Here is a 25919-nt window from a genome sequence, read left to right as displayed (position 1 = left end):
CACTGCACACATCCCCCTGCCCCTTTCCTAACCTCAGCTTCACTCATTCAAAAATCTGGAATTTTAAAATTTCTGGCAGGTGCCAAGTACCAAGCATGCCAAATTTGAGGTTAAACTGTATTACTTTTTGTATTTCCTAGGGATACAAATATCACAGATAGAAAAAAATAAGGCTACCTAACAAAAACCCCTTTCAACTTACCACTTGGTTTCAGTGCTACACTAAGGACATTTAGCCATTTTATCAATGAAATTTAAAATCAAGTTTTTGTTTTTAAGAAAAATTCAGGCATGATGAAGACATAAGAGGAACGGAGACTTTTACTCACAATCATTTGACTTCTAAAAGGGCTCATCACCCTTGCTTTGCTTTAATATTAATTTGTAATGCAATAGTATCTACAGACTCCAACTGAAAAATAGGAATCTCCTGATGCTAGACTAGTGATTCTCAACCAGAATGCTTGTTATTTCTGAGTTTTTTATAATAAATAAATTACTCTATTCTTTTTCTTATTCAAAAGGGTGATAGCTAAGAGCTGCCATTTTTTGAGTGGTGCCTTGAGCCTAACAAGGTTGAGAACCACTATGCTAGAGACACTGCATAAAATAAGACAGGCTCTGTCCTGAAGAATTTATAATCTCAATATATTGGCCAGCCCAATGAAGTATTGTTTGTATTTTATGAATCAGGAACTTAGGAAGAGAGACTGACACATCCAACTTCATTCCAATTAAGCTAACCCAGCGACCAGGATGGGAAGTGATACAGCTTTTATTCTCCTACTGAATCCTAGTCCAGTGTCTTATCTATAAGAACAACTTTCCTATTGACCTACAGATTTTTCTGAAGGGCTAATCCAATGATTAAAATAAACCTAGCTGTTCAGTAAGGAGTTTTCTACAATAGTCTGAATATTAAAAGAAGCTCAGTATCAAGATCACTGACGCCACTTCAGCAATTATTCTCAAAATGTCCTGAAAATGCAGATTACGGATCAAAATTAAGTTAAGTTTTCTTAACTTACCCTCAACACTTGGTTGTTTAAGTACAGAGTTAGGTGTACTAGATATGTGAGCCTCCTGCAAAGGTTGAACAGCAGAACAACATTCAGAGGAGATACTGGAATTTGGATTAGGACCAGTTGGACTCATCATCCTTTCAAATGCCTGTGCTGAAAGGAAAAAACAACCCTGTGGTTGAGGCTGAAGATAAGAGTTAGTAGCAGAAACAGATACTCCCGTTTCCATCTACCATCCTCTCCGTTTTTGCAGTTTCATCAAGGAAGTAGGAATGGAATCTACTACCATTGCCACAGCCCATAATAATCACCTCTATTTTCACAAGAATGAGTTAATACTAGTTTTAAAATTATCCAAAAGACAAATCAAAACAAAGGATTTTCCCTTATAAAACACACAACTGAAGAGAAAAGGAGATCAAGGATATTACTAAAATAAACCTTACATCATAGCTTTCAATGCTATCCTTCAAAACATATATTATATTCTCATCTTTTTCCTCCTCCTCCTGTATCTTTTTTGTTAAAAGTTTAATAGTGGCTGTTTTCTATGTAACCTAGTAGGCTGAGGTCCCTGTATTCAAAGCCCTAAACAATGCTAAATTGTTTCCTATTGTAAAGCAATGGGTTGCGTTAACATCTCAACTCCCAGCACAGTACACTACGCAGCAGCTATAGGATACCCGTATTCCAGCACAGTAGCCACAGGGAAAGGTCTTCCAATTGAGCATATGGGAAATTATTGTGGCTATGACAGAGCACGAAGAAGAGAGACTGAAAACCATGGCCATGTGTGGACCAAATGAGGGGCATGTGTGCACAACACTTCAAAGTGGGTTAAATGCTTTTGCATTGCTTTAATAGTGTTGGTGCAGTAATTCCAGCCGCTGTAGCAAATTTGGTGGCATAACGTGCCTTAAATGACTTGGGGTGCAGCAAACTAAAACTGCTCCTCCTCCGAGGAGTTTTAGTTTGCTGCCCTACAACTGCAGAGCAAAGCACTGGGCTCTGTGCAGCTCGGGGCTCTGCCAGAAGCCCATGGTGGCAGCCTGACAGAAGCCCAGGAAGGCAGGCTTCAGTCAAGATCCCCCCTTCCCCTGGAGCCTGCCTGAACTGCACAGGGGCCCAGCGCTTCCCTCTGCAGCTGTGGTGCCCCCCCAGGACCATTTGAGCCAGGTGCCAACTGAAGGTGGGCTGCCATTGCCGCAGAAGGAAGCACCAGCCCCTTGCAACCCAGGGACTGCTCCATCCGCTAGCAGCTCACCCTTCCCTCCCCACCGCCAGACAGGCAACTAAGTTTGGGTGTGTGCACAACACAGGGGTTTAGAGGGCCCTAAATTAAAAGTGGTGTTTTAAAAACCCACTGCTTCAATTTAGGGCCCCCATTTCACCTACACATGCCCCATGATATCTACTATCCAGGCAAACTGTTACAGTCACTATCTTAGGAAGGTAATACCTTCTCTTTGGTAAACAAATTCATCTCTCTCTTCCAAAGTATTCATTTCAATTATCTTTTCCTTTGATAAATAAAGTGACCAGAAGTTAAAAAAAATAATAAAAACATGACCACTTAACTTTTTACCTTTATTGATGGATTTGTAGCAGCCAATACAGACTCTTGCTTCCTTTTCCATATACTGCAACTTGCACCTCCGATTGCAACAGACACCACAATAAACCTGAATTAGAACAAAACTTAAAATAAATATTACAAGAAATAATGCCCTCTATAGTTAAAAGATTACTAGCACCTCCCACTACCAGACCGTGTTTTCACTTGTCTATATCTTTAAAACTACTTTAAGTTACACATGTCATTGTGGGAGACAATTTCTGAAAAAAAAATGGTACATCCATTTCTTAAAATGAAGCTGAGAGAAGTGGGGGGAGGAAGGAGAACATTTTGCTCATCTTAAAAATTCTGCCTATGGCTGTTTAGTTTAGAATCTTCAACATCCCAGTGCTTTTGGAATGAGACTCAAAATTTAGCAGGGATTGTTTGCGTGCCAGCAATAAACATGAACCTGCCCCCCTAAAAGTGCACCAAAGACTCATTGGAGTATCAAGCAAATAAACCTGAAGCATTTCTCTCCTAATGCAGGGACTGAGGGTGCACGAAACTACATATTCAACTACTGAGCAAGTCTCACCAGGCACCTATATACCTATATACTCTCAGGAGCTGCTCCAATTAAAATGCCCACAGCTTCTCCTGTATTCCGCATCTCACATTTCAAAACAGTGGCAGAGTATTCATTTGAGGAGCTTTAGTTAAACTGCCCCCACAACCATTTTGAAATGCAAGATGCTGAACACAGAAGCTGCAGCACACTGGAGCGTTTCAATTAACTGAGTCTGCTCTCAAGCATTCTAATCAGCACATGGCAGAGCACATGTAAAAGTGTCCACCGAGACTTGGAAGGCACCAAAGATGAGCGTCTATCTTTGGTACAATTATCCAACAGGAGGCTATTCCCTGGAGTCCTTAGAGCATTTTGGACTTGACACAGTCCCTGTAAAGAGTGGAAAACTCCCAAGACACAGGTTTCTTTTGAACCATCAGAGAAATTAGCCAAACTAACAGCCTCTATTGAGCATGTGCCATCTGTAAAGGATATGCTCCAGCCCAACCTTGCTGGCTCTGAGCAGGACTTTCCTTACAACTTGTGTTCTTATTCTGCTGCCACAAACTCAGAGCAGGAAGCATGGCCTGTGCTATCCCTAATGTAGCTCACACAACATGGAAGAAGAAATGAGCAAGGCATGGATATGGAGAACCATGCTGAAGGAAGTGGATTACAACAGCTGTCTGTGGGAGAAGATAGGAAAAGGCAGGAAAAGGCCATAATTACAGACATGGAAACCCCTAATCAAGACATGTGGATGTCAATATGATTCCATGTGATTACATTTTGCCCTTTTGTAAATTTTTTTAAACTAAAGAAAGTCACACAGGAAAAATGCTGCACTAGGTTAAGCACTAGGTTAAGTTACCAAATGCCAGACTTAAGATAATCCATGTGCCTCTGACTTTCCCATATGCATGAGCTATGACACATTTTTCCCATACAACCTCTGCCTTAAGTCCACAACAGAGAGTAGCAAGTATAAAATATAGCTATATAACAAGGTAGGGATAATTTAATGCAGCAAGTTAAGCAGTGCAACTGAAGACACTAGACTTGGCACAGTAAGCGAGGCAGGGGACTTCAGGAAGAAAAAGATCAGTCTTATAATTAAGGCAGATGAATGTGGTTCTAGAGAAATCAATTCTCTCTCCGCCTCCGTAACAGGAGTTTGGGTGACATTAGACAGTTTGCTTAAACCCATGTATTCAAAAGGAGATGACTAACACTATTCCTTATTTTTAAGGGAGCAATTTAAGATCCCAGATTCAATCTGCAAGAGTACTGAGCCCTTGCAGCTACAGTGGAAGTCAGTGGGAACTGTGCTTTAAACAAAATGCTGGAATAATATGGGGCAGGGGGGGAAAGAGGGTGGGAAATCAGGTTCTAGGAGGCTCTAAGTGGACACTCAAAATCGGCACACTTGACAATGATCACATACACTGTAAAATTAGAACAGTGTTAATCCTCACCTTAAAGGAATGAAAGGAAGATGCATTTGTTAACATGTCAAGTCCTCAGATGCCATAAGTGCCATTTAGAAGCCTATGAGAAGGTTAATTTTGTATTCTGAGCAGGCCTTAAACATTATGCAGTAAAAATGGAAAGACACCATAAACTGAATAACAGTGATAAATGTTGAGCAGCTTCTCCTTATACAAATGCCATCCATGCTGTGGAAAAAACAGGGCATGTAATCTAGATATCAGTAAGGGTGGCCAAAATTTGGAAAGGGCTTCCAAGGGAGGTGGTGCTCTCCCCTACCACGGGGGGCTTTAAGAAAAGGCTGGATAGACATCTAGCTGGGGTCATGTGACCCCAGCGCTCTTTCCTGCCTAGACAGGGGGTCTGTTGAGGTCCCTACCAAATCTTTGAATATCATTAAAAACTGCATAATACATACAGTTATAGGGATTTAAAACTTTGTATTCTTTCAATAGCACCTTGAACAACAGAGGCCTTCCAGCTCTATGATGAGACACTATAATAATACTAATAATAAAAATATCTTACCTCTATTCCTGCATTTCTAATCCTAATTGCTTACTTTTTTTTTTTTTTTTAAACTTAAGCATTTGTGTATGCTTCAGAGGGGCAACAAACAGGAAATTTAACAACAGCAAAGCTTATATTTTGTTCCACTGGGCAATTTAAAAGATTACCATATCACAATTAATTATGATTTCAAATGTCAGTTATATTGAGTAAGTTGCAACCTGTTTTTCCATAATCTGAAAGGCAGAGGAAACTTACTATACCCACAAAGAGAACAATGTTAAGTAATGAACTTTAACTAGTTATTAAATGGAAGACAAAAAGCTTTCCTTTAACTGTATTTTCAAAGAATGAAATTTTACTTTCTCTTTACATTTGCGAAGCACAGCGACTCATCTGTTATGCTCTATGAATTTTATTAAAGCCAAGTCCAAGTTTCTTATAAAAAAATGCTGCAAAAAGCCTAAAAACTTACATTAAAATTCTTCCCACCAATATCTGAATTATGCCCAAGTTAGAATGGTCTTATTGTAAGTTGCTTTAAATACACCATATAAGAGCATAAGTATTCTGATGCAAACTGTTTCTCTATAACTTACTTTTCCACAAGCACGACAGTGGTGTCTTCTTTTTGTAAATGTGAACTTCACTTGGCAGTTCATACAGTTTGGTGCCTCTGAATCAGGAACCCATGATGGCTGTTTCTGTCCCAGAACTACAGCTTCTACACCTGCAGGTATTTGACTTTCTCCAGCTTCCAAACTATTTTCTATATCAGAATGATTACATTTGGAACTTATGTCAGGACTAACTTTGGTGTCTGAGAAAGAAGCCTTTGGGAATACAGAATTCACATCTGGGGGTTCACTCTCAGGTACATTTGCCTTCCTTGCATCTCTCTGATCTACAGTTTTCTGAGGAAGACTGGGCAACTGCTTAGGTCTAGCACCTCCAATAGGTACACTAGGGGCTGGTACTTCACTATTAGTTTCAGTTATTTCTTGCTGAATAATGGATGCATTTTGCTCTGTTGGACACTCAAATTCATAGTCAACATCAGCTATTCTGCAAGTACTGCTAATACTGGGAACCTCCCTAATCTCCTTCAGTTTTATTTTTGTTTCTGTATCATTGCCCTTTTTAAAGTCTGGACTGTTCGTATGTATTAAGTTAATTTGATTTGCATCATATTCCAGCAGATCATCGAAATTTTCTTCTAATGGTTTTGCAATATTAGGCTGAAGACACTGCTCATTTAAGAAGGCATCCAGCTCAGCATCACTTACTAGCGTATCATTTTTTAAAATATCTTCCTCAATAGCTATATCAGTTAAAACTAGATTAGCAATACTTTCAACACAGCCATCAACTTGCTGAACATCAGAGCAAAATTCAAGTTTAGATTCTGTAATGGGAAAAACAGAAGCAGTAGCTTTGACTGGTGGAGCATTATCTTTGTTAATCATACTAGTAGTATCCCCCTTCTTTTCAGGTATATATCCATTTTTTTCTAAACAACTTTGGTTTAAATATTCTTCCTGTTCAGAAGATTCAGTCTTTTCATAGTGTTCCTTATTATGGAGGCCACTACTAGATCTTCCTGCATGCAGAGTCACAGTATCACTGACCACATCTACTCTTTCATCTTGAAGTATAGGGCCATTTGTGTCTTCTTGTACAACTAATGAACCACATATAGATACAGCAAGTGGAAAACACGACAATGAGGTTTGGACTTCTTCAGCTAATGCATGTGAAGCTGAAACACTGTTTAATAGTTCATTGGTTTTAAGTTTTGGCCTGCCTAAATTCTCTTCTGCACATTTTGTGATATCTGATACAACCTTATCCTCCATTTTAAATGAAGAGTCTGCTAAAACACTTTTTCTAGATAACTCTATACTACTTTTGTGCAACTCAGAATTCTTTGGTAGATCAGAAGGCACAGACTCCACATTACCTTCATCTTCTGAATCTATATTTTCATCAACACATCCTCCTTGCACCTCTTGACTTATTACACAGCATGCATTTTTATCTAATAATTCACAAGGCAAATTTTCAGTTGTTGTATTGTCTTTGGAACTGAGCACATTCGGGGTCTGTGACGTTATGAGGAGAGATGTAGCAGTAAGGCCTGTTATTTGTTCCAGTTCATCAAATGCTTGATCAGACTTTACAATTTGTGTTCTAGTTTGATCACCACATGAATCCAAGTGCTTCACTTTGGCTAAATTTGTTTTTAAAGCTAATTGGTTCAATTCTTTTGTTGCAAGATTCCCTACATCATGTACTAGTAAGTCCCCACTCCTCTGTTGCACTGTGCTTGAAACATCACTGTAGTCTATCGATGAAATATGAATAGCGGCTGGTAAATCAAAGCCAATCAGAGAGTCCTTGGTATACTGGAAGCCCTCTGGTTGTGACTTCTGAATATCATCCTGACTCCTTGCTGCACAGATAATGTTACCTGTGTCATTAATGAGATCGCACACAGGTATACTACCTCTTCCTAGGCTTGAAGGCTGAATTTCATCTGAGGCACCACTATCCACAGTAGACAAAAGATCAAGTCCAGTGACATTCTTTTCATTTGGTGAGGAGAAATGTGGTTGTTCAAAGTTTGCTTCATTTTTTGCCACCCGACTAGTAAAAAAGATTTCTTTCGATGTAATACAACTACTATCATGTTCTTGCGCTTTTGGTGTTAATGATACAGGTTTTAAGTAATGTGATCCTGAAGAGAGCAAATGGTGCTTTGAGTTGCACTGATCTGGAGCTGTCCTGAAGCAATCATTTTCATCTAAGGAAAAAGAAAACAAAACAAGCAAAGTTCATAACACCTGTTCTACTTTCCCACCTCAAGAAACCCTAAAAATTCATTAACACAATCCCCCACCTCCAAAAACAAAAACCACAACTAAAAGCACAGACCAAGTTAACAGTAATCCTGTACGAAAAAAGGAAAAGAGAATAAACTAACCTGCATTCTCCTCAAATTCATCAAGTAGCTTGTCCAAGTCACAAACAGCTGCTTTAAAATACCTGTCCATTCTAGTTACAGGTCTAGAGAGAGACTTTATCCCTCAAGTACCTAAAAAATAGAACATTTCATTTATTTGAAGGACTGATTCACAAACTGTTATTGAAACACTATAAAATACTTTTGGGAACATGAAAATGTATCTTTTACAATAAAAGCCTCACTATTTTTGAGTAACTTCTCTCCCCACATGCCTGACCACAGAAATCAAAAACAGTGCAACGTATCATCCTTTATACACAATACGCTCTCATAGGAACCTTCCCAGACAGACAGAACACAGAGAATGGGGAACGACTTAAGCAGCCTTGCCAAACCCAAATGCATTCTAGATCAGGAGGGCTTACCAGGTCATCAAGTCTGATCACCCACAAGCCATTAAAAATTCACCTTCATGAATCCAAATAAATTGGGTTAAACCAATACATTTCAGTTTTCAAGAAACTGAATTATTCATATTCCAGGGACAGAGATGAGAAACTGGTATGCCATCAAGACGTGATACCACTGCATGTTATTTTGTATTTAACTACATTACAACTCACTGAACTGAATTGTGAACATTTAGACATGTGATTTAGAACAATGTAACAGTAACCTGCCCTTGTTCTGTATTACTACCATAATACTTGTTTTGTTTGCAGTTTGCAGCCAACATTTTATTAAAAGTGGAAGTTCGTAGTAGGAGTAAAGATAACAATTAAGTGAAACTACTACTATATTTACCTGAATCCTTTGAATGACTTAGAATCCTTAGATGACTTTGACTTTACGGCGACCCCCCAGTAATTAGATTTTATATGGAAATTCATTAATTTCCATCTTAAATTTATCAACTCACTTCTGTGGCAGGGAAAGCAATCAATGGCTTGGGCGAGGGGCCAGACCCCACTTCTTGTTCTCCTCCTGCCTGCTCCCCCTGTTGCCTGTCCCCATGCTCCTCCGTGCCTGTGTCTGTCCCCTCCGTTCTCACAGCCTGACTCCCAAACCCCCTGCCCATCCTTGCCCACCCAACTTTATCTTCCTCTGGGGCAGTCAGCAGCAGTGTGGCCCCAGCCCACTCAGGAAGAAGAGGCAGTAGCTCCCGACTGGGCAAGGTCAGGCCCAGAGCAGAAGGTAAGAGGGTGGGGGGAAGCTGGGGGAAGGGGAGCAGGTGCCCCATAAGGGGAAAAGGCTGCAAATTCACCCTATGATCTCCCCCACATGCACCCTGGCTGCACGCTCCCTCCACTGCCAAACAAGCCATTCGGCCCAAGGCAGTTGACAGCTCAGCCCTGGCTTTGGCCCCAAGCCCGAGCCAAAGTCCAAGCCGAATCAAAGCCTGTCCCAAGCCAGTACTTGAATCCAAAATGAGGCTCCCCCCACACCCAAAATAATGATGGGGGGGGGAAGATAGGTGGAGGGAGACAAAATTATTTTTTGGAGGAGGGGGGCTGAGTGCATGTGCACATGCGTGCATTCTGCCTCCCTCCCCCTACCCAGGAGGTAAGTCTGGGGGGAGGCAGATTGGAAGCCCCTGCAATGAGGGAGGAAGCGGGACACAGGCAGAGGCAGGGTTTGGGGTGAATGGGGCCCCAGCCAGGCAGGGTGGTGGGACAAATTGGAGCCTGGGGAGCTCATCCGGGGGGGGGGGGGGGGGCGGCTCCCGCCATTGTGCTCCTCAGCCTCTACTGGGATGTGCACACTGCACAACAGCAGGAGCCCCCCATGCCCCTGGACAAGCTGCTCTGGCTCGGATTACCCCAGCACCTGGCTCAGACAGAGCCCTATTCACCCCAGCCCCTGCCTATGCCCAACTCCTTCCCTCACTGCTGGGGCTTCAATCTGCCGCCACCCTCAAGCCCCTTCCCCTTCACAGAACAGACTGATACTTGCCTGCCATGCTGGCCTGCTAGTCATCCACATACCACGCATGCACCCCACCCCACCCCTGCTGCAGCTGCCTGAAGCCTGCAGCCAGGCTGCCTTGTGGCCCAAATGCAGGACAGCAGGCAGGGGGTGCTGATCCCTGTTAGCCCCAACCTTCTGCCACCTATGAGGGGACCTTCATTATGGATCCAAGTAAATAGGATACTACAATTTATAGGGTAGTGCTGTACCTTCTGCAAAAGTGGGTGCACAAAAACTAAAATTCAAAAACCTAATTAGGTTCAAGATTGCTGAGAAATATTTTGAGTAGACTAGCATCTCTTTTAGATCACTATACCCTGAGCCATGGATTAGTCACTGCAACTGATCCCAAGGGACTTTTCTGTGGGCTGTGTATAACTGATCATCAACTATATCCTTTCTCCATCCACAAAAAGGTGCAGCAAACAGGAGTAATGAAGACTTTTAAAGCTGCTTTCGATCTCTCTTATCTCTATCCCCATTCAATCATCTATGCCTGTTTAAAACTGACACCAGCTGTCACTTCTGCCAAATGTAAGTTATTTTATAGTGGCATCTGTTGGCTGGTTGGGAACTTGATAACTATGAAATGAGTACAGTATCAATCAAATTATTGTCAAATGCCATCTTAAATATAGTGCATACAATCTTACACACTTCTTTATGTAAGAGGTAATTGGAACAGAAAGAATACAAGATAAAAGGTAGAAGCACTGAGAGGTGAAAAAAGAATATATAGGTTACCAATACTATGAATACATGGTTTTTCAGATTACGTATTGTGCCTTTCTGTATTTCAAAGTAAATCTTTCATAGTTACCATTTCATTTCTCTTTTTTATAGTAAAAGGTCTTCATCAAGCCACTATGTAAAATAAAAATCTTTGGAAATATTATTAAAAGAGAAAAAACTGTAGAACAACCACCATTATAGAAGTCACTACTGAATGTTAGAACTTTGTATCAAAGAACTGAGATACCGGTACACTTTTAGTGTTGGTATTCAGATTAGGTTTACCATATTTCTGGTTCCAAAAAAAAACAAACAAAAAAACCCAAAAAACCACCTGTTGGGGCAACACCTCACAGCCAACCCACAACTCCCAGGTCCTGCTAGTCCCCCTCAGTCATAACCTGCAGCACCCTGTCCCTGCTGCTGCTCCTCACTCCTGACCCACAGACCCCCAGCCCTGCTAGTGCCCCTCACTCCCAAGCCGCAGCCCCCTGGCACTGCCAGTACCCTGCACTCCTTCCCCTAAGACACAGCCCCCTCCCCCATAGCCCTGCCAGAGATGGCCCCCAGCTGCCCCTGTCCCAACTGGGCCAGAGCGCCTGGCACAGGCTGGAGGGAAGAGGAGAGAATGCCTAGGCTCAGGCCTCAGTGCTGTGCCAAGGGGCCTGGCCATGCCCCTCACCCCTGGGCAGCAGCCCCTGGCCACCCTGTCCCTGCAAGCACAGGCACCAGGTCCCAGGGCTGCCAGCCTGGCTATAGAGCTCCTTGCTGCCCTCAAAACCCCACCCCCCCTTCTCCCACTGGAAGGGCAGGTGCCTCCGATCTGCCCTGCCACTGCCCAGACGTCCCACAGCACCAACAGGCACCTCCCCCCATACACCCACCAATCTACCACCAGGGCACTTCCCAAGTCCTGGTCTTCCAACCCCTGCTCCTCACAGACTTACCTATACCCAGGCACTGCCCACCCAGGCCAGTGAATAGGATCCCAGAGCCAGGAGTGGGACAGAGCCATGGACGGCTTATCCAGGGGCCAGGAGGGAAGGGGCTGCTGCACACAACTCTGTGGGAGGCATGGAGGGCATGTGCATAGAGCGAGGGCAGACTGCCCGCTGCCGGCTTGGGGATGCAGCAGCCTCTTCTCGGCAAAAGGGCTGGGCCAGCTCAGGCAGCAGCAGGGCTGAGGGTGTGGCTACAAGGGGGGGGAGCTACAGGGAATTTTGAGGTGGCCCTCCCTAGTGCTGTCCTTGCTCCGGGCACCAGGGCTTCCAAGGGAAAAACAGCAGAGCAAAGTGCCCCAGGCAGGGGCAGAACTAAGGGGGGGCTTGGTGGGCAATGGCCAACCCAAAATTCCCTGTAGCCCCCGCCCTCCCACATGGCTACCCCTCCCAGTGCCACTGCCAACACCTGCCCCACGCAGCTGAGCCCACCCCACCTGCCCTGAGTGCAGCCCTGACCCAGTCCACCAACCAGGAAGAGGCTGGCACAGCCCCTAGCCCTAAGCCAACAGCAGGCAGCCTACCTCTGCCTGCCCCCACAAATCCAGGGGGGGTACATGCCCCCCATACCTCCCCCCAGGGGTGCATGCAGCTACAGGGAGCTGTACCTCTCCCCACCCCCCCTGCACCCTCTGGATAAGCTACCCATGTCTCTGTCCTGCTCCTGCCCCCAGGATGCTATTCACTGCCCTGGCTAGGCAGCACCTGCCCTTGCCCCAGCTCCTGCCTCAGTGTAGGGACCTCTATCTGCCCCCCCAACCAAGTTCCTTCCCTCCCCCACACTCCTTCCCCCACCAGATTTACTGGCAGGACGCTCTTCAAGCTGCTGGGCTGCATTCCTGGTTGCGTGCTTGCTGTGGATGCACACAGCATTTATCGGTGACTATCAGCCAAAAAAAGCTGACTGCCGATAACGTTAATTTTACTGTTATTGCTGCCAATCCAAAATGCGACCAATATATTAGTGCACCTCTTTCAGAATGTTGTAGATTAGGAAACATTTGCACCAGTGTACACAAGACGACGATGTTACATGATTAAACTGCTTCAAGATTACTTCTGTTACCATAGTAAGCAATCATATCACTTTACCTACACAATCTGCGCTCTCAGCATTCTGCTGTGTAATGAACTGCCTTCCGGACACGTGAAATGCCCTTGCTTTTCATACCAAAAACATTTCTTCAAGACATAGAATCACAGAAATTAAGGGCTGGAAGGGACCTCAAAAGATAATCTTGTCCAACCCCCCTGCTCTGGACAGGACTATGGCTGATCTCAGCAAGGTGTCTGTCCAGTCTCTTCTTGAAGACTTCCAAGGTTGGCAACCATACCACCTCCTTGGGAAGTGTATTCCAGATTCTGGTTACCCCTACTGTAAAGAAGTGCTCTCTTACATCCAACCTGAAACCATCCTCTAACAGTTTATGCCCATTGCTCCCTAGCGAAGTTTTTCTCCCATCTCCCAATATTCACTCCTTACATGCTGGGTCCATTTCTTCTTTGGGGCTACCTCCTCTACACCCCATCCAAGCTCCACCCAGCACCCAGTTGTTAAAACATCAGTTATGCGCTTGGCTCTCAATGGGTGATCTTCTTTTCTTTGATGCTTTAGGCCTGTGGTCGTCTCATGCCTGTCTCAAGGATACCGCGGCTAAGCCAGCTAAAAGTCAGTCTGTCAGGGCCTGGTAAATGGAAAAGAAACGAAGAACACCACAAAGCGTGGAAACTGGAACTCAGGTAAGTCTCTTAGCCTGTAGGGCTGTTGCAACTGCTGGCTGCAGCCTCCACCTACACAGTAAGTTAGCCCTGAGGGCTGTAGGCAATTCCCCATGGCCCAGCCCCCTCAAATAAGAAAAACTCAAAAGAAAAACACAAGAGAATTTCTGGCCAATTTTTCCTACAAACTTGGGCATTTATATTGGCCTTAGACACTTTGGTGTTTGTCCCCTGTACTTGTACAGCCCTGGTCAGTTCCTCAGCGGAAATGGGCCTATTTACCGTCCCTTACTAACTCAGCTCCGTTTGAGTAATGGAGTCCAATTCTCCCACTGGCATCCCTCGGCCTGGAACTGTTGCTGGTTTTTCCTTTCCCCTTTTCCAGGTGGCTGGAGCCCAGTCTAACAGGCGTCCCGCCATCAGAAATGAAACTAAAGAGAAACTAAACCAAAAAGACCTTGTTTGGAGTGTTGCTGGCTCTCCTGGGGCAGCTTCCTGAAAGTTCTCCTTGCAGCTCTCGTTGTTGCAAGCTCAGCAGCAGCATCCTGGACTACTGGAGCTCCGCCAAGCTCCCGAGCTGGAAAAAAAAAAAAAAAATCAACCTTCTCCCCATCTCCTGCGCTTTTCTCTCGTGTCCCATTGCTCACAGGGTTGTATTCCACCCTTGTCCATCCCGGCCTCCTTCCATTCTTGGCAGTGGGCCTGAAAAACCAGCACAGCCACAGAGAGGGCCAATCCAGATGGAGCAGCTGCTAGTCAAGCAGAGCTCCTGCGGCAACTGCCAGTACATTGTTGTTGTCAGCTCCTGCTGGGCCAGTAAGTTACTTCTCTCTCTAGCTGCAGGCTCAAAAGGGGCTTTTCTTGCCTCCTCACACATACAACCTCCGTAGCTACAACCCACTTTTAGACTTCAACGTAACACAAATATAAGCAAAACAGTTCACAAACTAAACTTTACCCGTGCTCTGGGTCAATGTCCCCCCACCAGCCATTCTTCCATTTTAGCTGCTCAATCTAGCTACTCTGGGCAGCCTGGGTGTCTGTCGGCCAGTTTCCTGAAGCCCTTCTGTCCCAGGAACCTTTTTCCTCATAATATGCAGGGCCAAAGTGCCCCCTTTACTTCAGGCCCTGGGTTTACATACCCCTAAGCCACACACCTTCCAGCCACACACAGGGCTTTCCCTTTTTCCTAATGGCCAGCCTGTGCTCCTCTGCTACAGCCCCACACAGCAGGCTTGACCTGCTGCATTCTCCACTTATATGGCCTGCGTGTATCCATATGCAGATATAATCTGGCATGATAAAAGGCTACTAACATTGTGCAGGGAAGAAAGAATGTGCATACAACCAGATTTTTTTTTGCTGGACAAAGCTTGTCTAACAAGTTCCCTACCAACAAGCTTGTGAGGAGCCTGCACGTACAGGTGGACTCTGCACTGGCTTGATTACAATAAAAATGCTGTAGAATGAGAGATTCTGGAGTTGTGAAGTAGACAAGCATAGGGAACAAGCATGAAATTTTACTGGGGAGAGATGGAGAGAAATGAGAAAAAGTGAATAGTACACAAAAAATTAGGAACACAACACAGAATGAGAAAGCGAGACAGAAAAGAAATTGGAAAGTTGGGGGAAAGAAAAGGATGGATATACACACAGGGAGGGAAAAAAGGAGAGACTGAAGTGTTAACAGAGACAATAGAAAAAGATGCTACAGAACACAGAAAAAAAGTAAAACTGAAGTGAAGAAAAGAACATTTTTGCTAGTTTCTTATTTTAATTACAACAGATGTAAAGTAAGCTAATAACCAAACACGCTGTCTTTTAAATCAACATGTTAAAGCATGCTATCAGGAGAGAAATTCACCTAGGAACTAACTCAGAGCTGTAAATATCTATATTTTTACCTCAATTTGTATGTCAGTTTCCCCACACCTTTCTTCTGTGGCTGCATCTACCCTAGTTTCTATACAACAGGGTCAGTTGCTGTGGCTCTCCATAACAAAACAAAAAAGATTTTTTTTGAAAACTACAAAACTATATTGATTATTCAGTGGTGTCATTTGCAGTAAGACAATGCACAGGGTTATATGGAGAGACAGGTTTTAAGATGAGAAGAAGTTCTGAGTTCCAATTGCCTAGAGAGAATAAGAAACTGCATGACATTTTAAAAGGAAGCCATCACCCCTGGCCAAAGTCCAACTAGGACAACTACATTCTACCTATCCAAATTCTCAGGGCGGGGTTTTGTACTGGAGATTTCTTCTTGCTCCTCATTGCCTCTCTCAAATACCAAAGTTAGTGCCGATACCACTATATATCGAACACAAGGTGTCAAATTCACCCCAGGCTGGTTCCAGACAAAGAGCTACCATGTTACTAGCAAGGGCTATATTTACCTGAATCCAAGATGAAGCTGAATTTAAGACAACCCTCCAATAATTAGTTTTTACGTCTGGAAAATTTATAAATTTGTTATAATTTTTCATGTTCAGAACATAACTACTGGAAGATCATCTTAGATTTGCCTCCCATGGCTGCAGCATGGAAAGCAGCAGCAGAGGGGGCAGATGGTAGGATCAAGCCATTTGACCCCTGTTGCTCCCTATGCCTGCCCCCTCTATTTTCTCCCGTTTCATCGACATCTGCCCCCCTGCTAGCTGCCCCTATAATGCCTGCACCCCATTGCCTCCCCTCCTACCTCTGTCTGCCACACCCCCTGCATTCACTTACTTTCACTCCAGCAGGGCTCCAGTTCCACTCCAGCCTGGGGCACAGAACACGTGTCTGTTCTAGCCCCAGTCCAGCTCAGTAGTAGCTGTGGCAGCAACAGCATCTCCATCCTGGGCTCTGGGGCCAAGTGGGAGCTGCTGCCACTACATCAACTCAAATGGCATAGAAGCCCTGCTGGAGCTGGAGCCAGAGCAAAGTTAAGCAACAGGGGGAGGAGAGGCTGCCGGAAGAGATAGGCAGGGGTGAGGCATCAGCTGCAGCTCTGACCCCCCACCCCAACCCCCCCACCTTGCATTTGAATCCAAGACAAGGGATTCCCTGCCCCCCCCCCATGTTAAACAGAAGGGGGGGTATTGTCTTGGATTAAAGTAAATACAGTTAAGTTATTGCAATTTAAAAAGTTTGTTCTTTACTTCCAGTCTGAAAGTATCTAATTTCCAGCCATTGATTCTTACCTGTCAAATTAAAGAGCATTTTTATCAACTTTGTGTTACCAATGTAGGCATTTCTGATGGATCAAGTCATCCCTGAACCTGTTTCTATAAGCTACGATGGATGACATAACTTCGCAAGCCTCTTCCTATAAAGCATATTTTCTAATCATTCTTATAGATGTTCCCTGAACCCTCCGCTGTTGGTGTCTGTACTTCAAGGATATTAAATAAAGATACTTCAGCAGAGGTCAAAACTGCCAAACAGAGAGGTAATGGAACTTCTCCTATTCACCATTCTTATTTATATCTCCAAAAATCATCCCAACTCTTTCACTCAAAAGCACTGCACTGGGAACTCATGGTTCAACTGCCCAAAACCCCTTCTACAGTTGCTCCTTCCTGTAAATATAGCCTACATTCAGTTATACTGAAGTGCTCATTCCATCCCAGGCACAGTTAAGTGATTATATATTGCCGTCATCTCAGTTTGTACAATTTGCTTCTAGTAAGCTCCATGGGTTAGCAACATTTGGGTATAACAGAACATTACTTTTAATGGTACTCATAGCAATTGCTGTGGTTTTGTTGATGTAAGCCACTTTGCGACCACAAGTTTTGCATGAATTACTTGTATTTTTAAATTTTTCACTGTGAAAGAATATTTATATTGTAAAAAAGTGTTTTTGCCTGTAGTGAACAAAGCACCCGTGACCAAAAGGACTTTACATGTAGGAGAAAGATGGCAAGGACTCCTGGCTGCATCAAACAGGCAAAAATTCTGAAAAATTCAAAACATTGCTCCTCAAAGGGAAAAAATTCACACATTTTATTCACCAAGATAGACAAAAGGTAGAGAACCTGCAAACACAGGCGGTAGGAAGACAGATTGCTCAATTTCAGGGTAAGAGGAAAGATGTGATTTGCCATATTTATATCAATATAAGATCTCACTACTATGAGTTAAAGAAATACATTTAGAACCTTCCTTCAAAGGCTATACAATCTCCCCTCTTTTCAACTCAAAAGTTTTAAAGACATGCTCCTATTCTGCTTGGTCACATGTGATATCCTTTGAAATATGGTGGCCAAAACATTAAAATATTATTTTTCAAAAGCACAAAGTTATCTGCAGTGGCAGCTGGATATTAGAGGTGCACCAATACATCAGTCCGGTATCAGATTGGCACAGATATAAAAAAAAAAAAAACTGGCTGTATCGTATATTGGCCTGATGTGGCCAATAATTTGGCCAATAAACGCCTGTCAGCACAACACTCAGGCAGCAGGAAACAAAGCTAGGAGCATGAAGAGCTGCCTCCAACTGGTAAGTCTGGTGTGGTAGACAGGGAGAGGGAAGGATCAACACCCCCTGCAGTGAAGGAGGGGGTAGGTGCCGCGCAGGTGGGGCAGGGGGGAAGCTGTGGCTTGTGGCGGGAGGTGTGATTGCACCCTGGGAGGGCACGGGGTGGGTGGGGAAAGGGGGAGGAGCAGGTGCGCCTGTGGACCTGCATTGGGCAGAGCAGGATGAGGCAGGCTGCAGCTGGGGCTGGCTTGGGCTATTCTCAATGAGGGCTGGGCTTGGAACAGGTGTCGAGAGGATGCTGCACCTACTGCAAATTTTGCTCCCAGGGATGCTGCTGCCAGATACTCAGCACAGCCCCGGCTCTTCCAGGTGCATGGGTCGAGGTGGGGCATTGAGCCGGGGCTGTGTTGGTTGGTTGGTTAGCGGTGGCAGTGCTGGGAGCGGAGCAGCGGTAAAATTTGGGGTGGCTGCAGCATGTTCCCAGCACTGCCGGCACCTGCTCCAAGCCTAGCCCCCACTGAGAAGAGCCCTGTGCAGCTCCTGCTGCAGCCTGCTCTGCACAGATCCAGGGGGCACATGCCCCACCATGCCTTCCCGGGGTGCAAGCAGCGGCAGGAGCTGAGCCCCCTTCTTCACCTGGTCAGCACCTGTCCCTGCCCCTCTCTCACGATGGGGGGTGGTGATCTTCCCACCCCCCCATGCTCATTCAGCACACCAGACTTACCATCTGGGGGCATCTGTATTGGAAATCAGATGTATTGGCCAATATGACTCCTTAAATATCAGCTATCAGTACAGGTCCCAAAAATCTCTCTCAGTGCATCCCTAGAGAGGCTGGATACCTTCAAGTCAGCCGGCCCTGACAATCTACACCCCAGGGTACTCAAGAAGCTGGTGAGTATTATAGCTCAGCCTCTGGCACGGATCTTTGAAAACTCTTGGCGCTTTGGTGTAGTGCCCAAAGACTGGAAGAAGGCCAATGTGGTGCCTATCTTCAAGAAAGGGAGGAAAGGAAAGAGGGCTAACTATAGGCCCATCAGCCTGACTTTTATCCCAGGGAAGATCTTAGAAAAGTTTATTAAGAGAGGCCATCTGTAATGGACTGGCAGATGCCAACATCCTGAGGGATAGCTGGCATGGGTTTGTTGCGGGTAGGTCTTGCTTGACCAATATTATTTCCTTTTATGACCAGGTGACCTATCACCTGGACAAGGGAGAAGAGATTGATGTCATATATCTTGACTTCAAAAAAGCCTTTGATCTGGTATCCCATGATCACCTCTCGGCAAAACTGGCCAACTGTGGCCTTGGGTCCACCATGATCTGCTGGCTGGAGAACTGCCTCTGTGCTCGGACCCAGAGGGTGGTAATTGATGGAAGTCAATCACCATGATGCCCTGTGACCAGTGGGGTCCCTCAAGGCTCTGTCCTTGGACCCATATTGTTCAACATCTTCATTAATGATGTGGACATTGGAGTCAGAAGCGGACTGGCCAAGTTCGCCGATGACACCAAACTTTGCAGCAAAGCATCCACACCAGAAGACAGGCGGGCTATCCAGACTGACCTAGACAGGCTTACAAATGGGCGGACAAGAACCTGATGGTGTTTAACACTAAAAAAAAACACAAGGTTCTCCACCTTGGGAGGAAAAACCTGCAGCATCCTTATAGGCTCGGCAGTGCTACGCTGGCTAGCACCACGGAGGAGAGAGACTTGTGGGTCATCATTGATCACAAGATGAACATGAGCCTGCAATGTGATGCTGCAGCTAATAAAGTGACCAAAATGCTGAGAAGCACCTATGGATGCAAGCCAAGCAAATCCCAGGACATCATTCTCCCGTTGTACTTGGCCTTGGTGAGGCCCCAGCTGGAGTACTGTGTCCAGTTTTGGGCTCCACAATTCAAAGAGGATGTGGAGAAGCTTGAGAGAGTCCAGAGGAGAGCCACGCGCATGATCAGAGGTCAGGAAAACAGACCTTACGACAACAGGCTGAGAGCCATAGGGATCTTTAGCCTGGAAAAGCACAGGCTCAGGGGTGATCTGATGGCCACCTATAAGTTTATCAGGGGTGACCACCAGTATCTGGGGGAACATTTGTTCACCAGAGCGCCCCAGAGGATGACAAGGTTGAACAGTTATAAACTACTACAAGACCATTTCAGGCTGGACATAAGGAAGAATTTCTTTACTATCCAAGCCCCCAAGGTCTGGAATAGCCTGCCATAGGAGGTGGTTCAAGCACCTACACTGAACACCTTCAAGAGCAATTTGGATGCTTATCTTGCTGGGATCCTACGACACCAGCTGACTTCCTGCCCTTCAGGTGGGGGGCTGGACTAGATGATCTTCCGAGGTCCCTTCCAGCCCTAATGTCTATGAAATCTACTGGATATTAGATTGTAGATCTCAAATTTCATTTAGGATTAAGTCATAATACTCCAAAAGATGTGGAGATAAAACTTCTGGGTGTAATAAAGGACTCCTTTCTAGAAAAACGCATCCCGAAACGCACAAGGGAAACAATTCTAAACCCAATCGCAAATAACGCACAGGACCAGGTTCAAAAGGCATCATAGATGAGCCACTTTGCAATGGCGACCAGAACAATAATATTTAAACAACACAGCATGGTGGATTTGTTTGGCTTACTCCCTCCCACTGACATACAACATGAGGAAAAGAAACTACATAAAAATGTGGAAGTTAAAAAGAAGTTAAAAAGAGCAGTAAAAACCCACATAGGAGACCTGCAGACAGCCTGGAAGCCGTTTAAAAATATTATATTAGAGGCTCAGGAAAAGTGGATATTGTAATTAGAAAGGTAGCAAGCAGTCCAATAACTTTGTATGGTTTCATGGCAAGGTTAAGGAGGCCATTAAAGGCCAAAAGGGCCCTTTCAAAAAAATTAAAGGTTTCATGAAATGAAGAAAACAGGAAAGCAACACAAACTCTGGCAGGTCAAGTGTAAAAGCAAAATAAGGCAGGTAAAAAAAGAATTTAAAGGGACACCTTGTTAAGATGCTAATGTTAATAATAAGAGCTTTTTAAAATAAGTAGAAACAGGAAGCCAGCAAGAGAACTAATACAACCATTAGATGACCAGGGCATAAAACAATGAACTCCAAGATGGCAGAGGCATACTAGAGAACCTAAATGAACTGTATGCGTGTTTTTGCTGCAGAAACTACTGGGGGAATTCCCATACCAGATCAATTCCTCCTAGCAGATAAGTCTGAAGCGACACTAGAAGAAGTTTCAGAACAAGCTAATAAACACTAATGGGGCACTGAGACAAGATGGCACTCACCCAAGAGTTCTGAAGGACTTCAAATGTGAAATTGAAGAACTACTGGCAATGATATGCAACCTATCATTACAAACAGCCTCTGTGCCAGAAGACTAGCAGCTTACCTTATTGTCAAAAGGGGCTCCAGAGGTGATCCTGGAAACTAGAGCAGTGAGTCTCACTTCCATACCTGGCAGAATCTATAATAAAGAATAAAATCAGCAGTCACAATCCCAGGCACTGGTACAGACTGGTTACACACTAGCTAAGCAGTTCTATAAAAAAGGACCTGGGACAATGCAGGGGACAATAAGCTGAATATGAGCCATCAGTGTACACTTGCTGAGAAGGTGACTAACAGTATACTGGACTGCAATAGCAGGAACATTACCAGCAGATCAAGGAAAGTGATTATTTCCCTCTGTTCAACACTGATGAGGCCACATCAGGGGTACTGTGTTAAGTTTTGGGCCCCCACTAAAGAAAGTATATGGAGAAATTGGACAGACTCCAGCAAAGGGCAACGAAAATAATTAGGGGGCTGAGACACATGACTTCTGAGAAGAGACTAAGGGAACTGGGTTTATTTAGTCTGGAAAAGAGAAAACAGAGGGGATTTAATAGCAGCCTTCAACCACCTGAAAGGGGTCCAAAAAGGGGCTGGAGCTAAATTGTTGTCAGTGGTGGCAGATGACAGAATAAGGAAGACTGGTCTCAAATTGAAGCAAGGGAAGTTTGGGTTAGATATTAGGAAAAACTGTTACTAGGAGGCTAGTAGAGTACTAGAACAGGTTCGGAGAGGCTATGGACTCTCTGTCCTTGGAGGTTTTTAAGATCCAGGTAGATAAAACTTTGGCAAGGATGATCTAGCTGGGGATGGTCTTGCTTTGAGAAGCGGCTTGGATTAGATGACCTCCTGAGGTCCATTCCAACCTTGATTTTCTATGATTCTACATGGAAAAATATGACATGCTGGTGAAGAGTCAGCACGGGTTTTGTAAAGGGAAATCCTGCCTGACCAATCCATTCAAGTTATTTGAGGATGTTAACAAGCATGTGGACAAGGGGGATCCAGATGACATAATATATTTGGATTTTCCAAAACTTTCAACAAGATTCCTCACTGAAAGCTTATAGAGGCAGATTAGTACAGTCAGATTCAAAGGGACTCAATAAATTCATAGATGACAGATCCATTAATAGACAGCAAACAAGAGTCAGGGAGGGTATGACAGGGAAAAGATCACTCTAGATAGAACCTGTTCATGTGTACTCCCCTCTAAAGTATCCCCTACCTACCACTGTTAGAGACAACATACTGGGCTAGATGAACCGTTGGTCTGGCCCATTGTAACACTCACATTCTTATACCATCAATAACTATGCTCCCACTTCAGAAAAAATATCTTAAAAGTTTATTGGCTGAAGCCTTGGAAGTTATGCAAAATGCAAAAAGCAAGAGACAAAATGCCCACTAATAGCAAATAACCACTTCTTTCACAGCTTACAGGTCAATTACAAGAACAGTACTCTGTGAAAGTTTGTTTTTTTAAAAGATGAGGCCACAATGGGAAGCATGCTCAGTCAAGCATGAGTACAGAGGAGTAGTTAGCTGCCTTAGACTGAAGTCCAGCAGAAGACAGGACAAGAGTAGCACCTTACAGATTTTACTGGATCACTGAGGCATAAGTTTCCTGAAGATGAAGACTGTCTTCTATGAAAACTTATACCTTTCTGAACCACTTACATCTCTAATGTACTACCTGCCTAATGTACTATCTGCCCCAAAATTCACATTCAAGCAGTTACAGCAGGCAGCTCTGAAAAAATGTTGAACGCATGCTTAAGCATGAGAAGCTAGGATCTGTAAGAGAGACAGCTTTAAATTCCCAGCAATGGGGTGCAGTACACCACTTGGCTATGATATATCATCTGCGTTTGCCCAAAGCCCAATACAACAAGGCCTTGATCCTGGACCCCAACATATCAACAATTAACAATTAGATAATGCTTACACATCCGCTGTTTTTTCTGCCTGGATGTACAGCAAAGTGCAACTTCAAGAAGTAGATAAATACACATAAATCTTGCTCATAATGACTTAACACTCAGTTGTCTTTGACTGGCAATTAACCAGAGAGAAGAAAGTATTTTACTGAGTAGAAAGGGGGTGGGGGTGGGAAACTGACCCCAAGGATTTCTGTGCAATTGTTATCAAGAAGGCCTTTCTTTCAGTTATCAATCCGTTAATTTTATAAATGGAGTGCCCAGCGTATGCAAATGAACAAGAAGAATGCTGCTCATTAATGTGTTACAGGAAAACTTACTACAAGTGCGTATCACCTTTCCAAGTCAGCATTTGATCTACTTTAAAACACACCTACCATAAAACTTCAGACTCCTTCAAAGCTTTTACATAATTTATGAATTTAGAACTGGCTCTTGGTTTACTAGCTTACTCAAGTGTTTTTGCAGCAAAGAAAAAAAAAAATCTTCAAGCAACATTTAACTTCAAAGTCAGCTAGTACTATACAATGACCAGGAAGTATGCGAAGATAAAATAGTTTGTACAAAGTTATTCCACAGAAAAAAATTAAGTTGGCCTTTAGATGGTATAAATCACTTAACAGTTTAGCACAATTTGAGAAGACAATCAAGTGACTTTTCCCCTTCAATCAAGATAAGAATCAAAAAAAGTTCAAAAAGTTGTAGTGTGTACAGTAAGGTGATCCTCAGTCAAGTCATGTGACAAGGCTAAGCATTAGGAAACTCCTCCTGAAACAGTATTTTACATTTTGAAAAACAAAAAGGCTGTATGAAGAAATAAAAGCAAATATTTTGCTAAGTTCAAGCTTGTGTTTGAGGAACCATTATCAGCATGTACTGTGCATACAGGACCGCAGCCACCATTTATATGCTATAAATCATCCTATATGTTAATTTGAAAGAGCTACAGCAACTTTAAGTTCTAACTGATTTTATTTTAGATTGGGCAGAGGTAGCAATCCAGAGTTTCGAGAAGAGCCTTTCAAGGATTCCCTAGTACATCCAGGATTCGAGCCATGTTTTCAGAAGTGCTTTAGCAAGCAGGAAAAAATATCTGGTGTTGTCTGCAGTATACTGCATGGAAAACAGATGTGTCCATACCCCAACCACAGCATACTATTACTACTGACAAGACTTTAAACAACACAACAAAGAGAACTCCAACTGTAAAGCTGTGTCTGAGATAAAGGCCTGTCATCCTTGGCCCACTTATTCTACCAGAAAAATTATCTGAGGTGTAAGGACATATTAAACAAGTTTCCTTCACTCCCAGTAGTTTAGACTTTTCACAGGATTATGGTACCAAGAAAGCCATGCAATGGGGGAGATGCCAAATGACAGATGATGGATTTTCAGTGCTACCATTCCAGGGCATCAGTGGCACAGCTGCATCATCAGTAGCCAGTCCAGCATGCACAGAATCTATCTGACGGACAGAACAATTAAGCCTTTTAGACCTCACTGTCATATTGCTCTTTGCATCAATCTGTATTACTCAGCCTTGGAAAACAAGTCACAGGAGAATGGTTACTTCAACAATTTTGAGAACTAACTGACTCCTCATGCTAGGACAGACAAACATTTCCTTGTGATTGCAGGCACCCATCTCTCATGATGTGTAGGAGGATGAAGAGTCCCATCTTACTAGATGCACACTAGAAAACTTACAAGTGACCCAAGCCTTGGAGCAACGGTGACACGCTGTCCGAGCCCTTTTCAGCTGCACTAACTGCTCTTCCAGAAGAAGGTGCTGGCGAGAGGCATCTTGGCACTAGCTCCCCAAGGCAGGGTGCCCCAGGGAAGGCTTTCCCATGCTAATTGCCAAGGGACTCCTGCAGAGGATGCAGGGCACCAAACAAGCTCGCAAGAGCTCAGGCAGGGGGAGCAGAGCCCAGCTCTTCTCCTGCTGCACTCGGGGGAGCAAACTGAGATGAAGCCCACAACCCCCACGCCCACCCAGGTCGGCAGCGAGCATCGCCCAGGGTCCCGGGAACGACCCAGCCCGCTGCAGGGCCCCCCAGGCTAAGCCCCGTCACCGCTGGGTCCCTCCTTCTCCGCCCCGCAGCCCCCTCTAGGGGCGAGACGCGGCCGGAGCCCTGGGACGCTCGCTCGCCCGCCCGCCCAGGCGGCGAGGAGTCCGGGGCCCCGCGGAGGCGGCCGGCAGCACCCACAGCCCCAGTGCCAGGGGCAGCCAAGCCTGCCCGCCTGCCTACCTCCGCTCCGCTCCGCTCAGCCCAACACGGAACCCGAGGCCCGGCCCGGCCCGGCCCAGCCGCTGGTTTGCGTTCCCGGGGCGGGGCTCCCCGCACGCATGCGCAGTCCCAGCGTTCCTCGGCGGGCAGGGACAGCTCCACTGCTCTGCCGCGCCAGCCCCGAGGCGCCCGGGGGCGGGGCTTCAGGCGGGCTCCTCCCCCAGCCGCCCTCGGGCCCGGAAGGGTGGGGCGCTGCTCACACTGTGCGGCTGGGGGGGGGGGGGGCGCGGGGCGGGGCTGTTTGGTTTGATGCTGCTGCAGCCGCTGCCTTCGCTCGCAGCCCCAGGGCTCCGGCAGCCGGTTCCAAACGTTTGTGTCCTTACGGCAGCAACAC

General features: G+C 44.9%; 1 protein-coding gene across 5 annotated transcripts in view; it reads right to left on the bottom strand.

Moving 5' to 3' along the window:
• ZFYVE16 (zinc finger FYVE-type containing 16) overlaps window positions 1–25684 on the bottom strand; it is a 54674-nt gene extending 28990 nt beyond the window's left edge. For 2 of the 5 annotated variants that reach the window (XM_090038162.1, XM_090038166.1), the window contains exons 1-7: window positions 25547–25684; window positions 21413–21487; window positions 13986–14105; window positions 8130–8240; window positions 5746–7949; window positions 2608–2704; window positions 1029–1175 (exon numbers count right to left, since the gene is read on the bottom strand). In XM_090038162.1, coding sequence (XP_089894288.1) covers window positions 1029–1175; window positions 2608–2704; window positions 5746–7949; window positions 8130–8199 — 2518 coding nt within the window. In that variant the 5' untranslated portion in view covers window positions 8200–8240; window positions 13986–14105; window positions 21413–21487; window positions 25547–25684. Of the gene's footprint in view, window positions 1–1028; window positions 1176–2607; window positions 2705–5745; window positions 7950–8129; window positions 8241–13292; window positions 13447–13985; window positions 14106–21412; window positions 21488–25546 lie in introns of those variants that run through there. The other 3 variants (XM_090038164.1, XM_090038163.1, XM_090038165.1) reach the window with 3 other exon arrangements.
• Window positions 25685–25919: the final 235 nt, after the last annotated feature.

The sequence above is a fragment of the Crocodylus siamensis genome, chromosome 3 (genome assembly GCF_052110815.1).
Source record: "Crocodylus siamensis isolate JL-2025a chromosome 3, ASM5211081v1, whole genome shotgun sequence".
Classification (NCBI taxonomy): Eukaryota; Metazoa; Chordata; order Crocodylia; family Crocodylidae; genus Crocodylus; species Crocodylus siamensis.
This window is presented reverse-complemented; position numbering and strand designations above follow the sequence as displayed.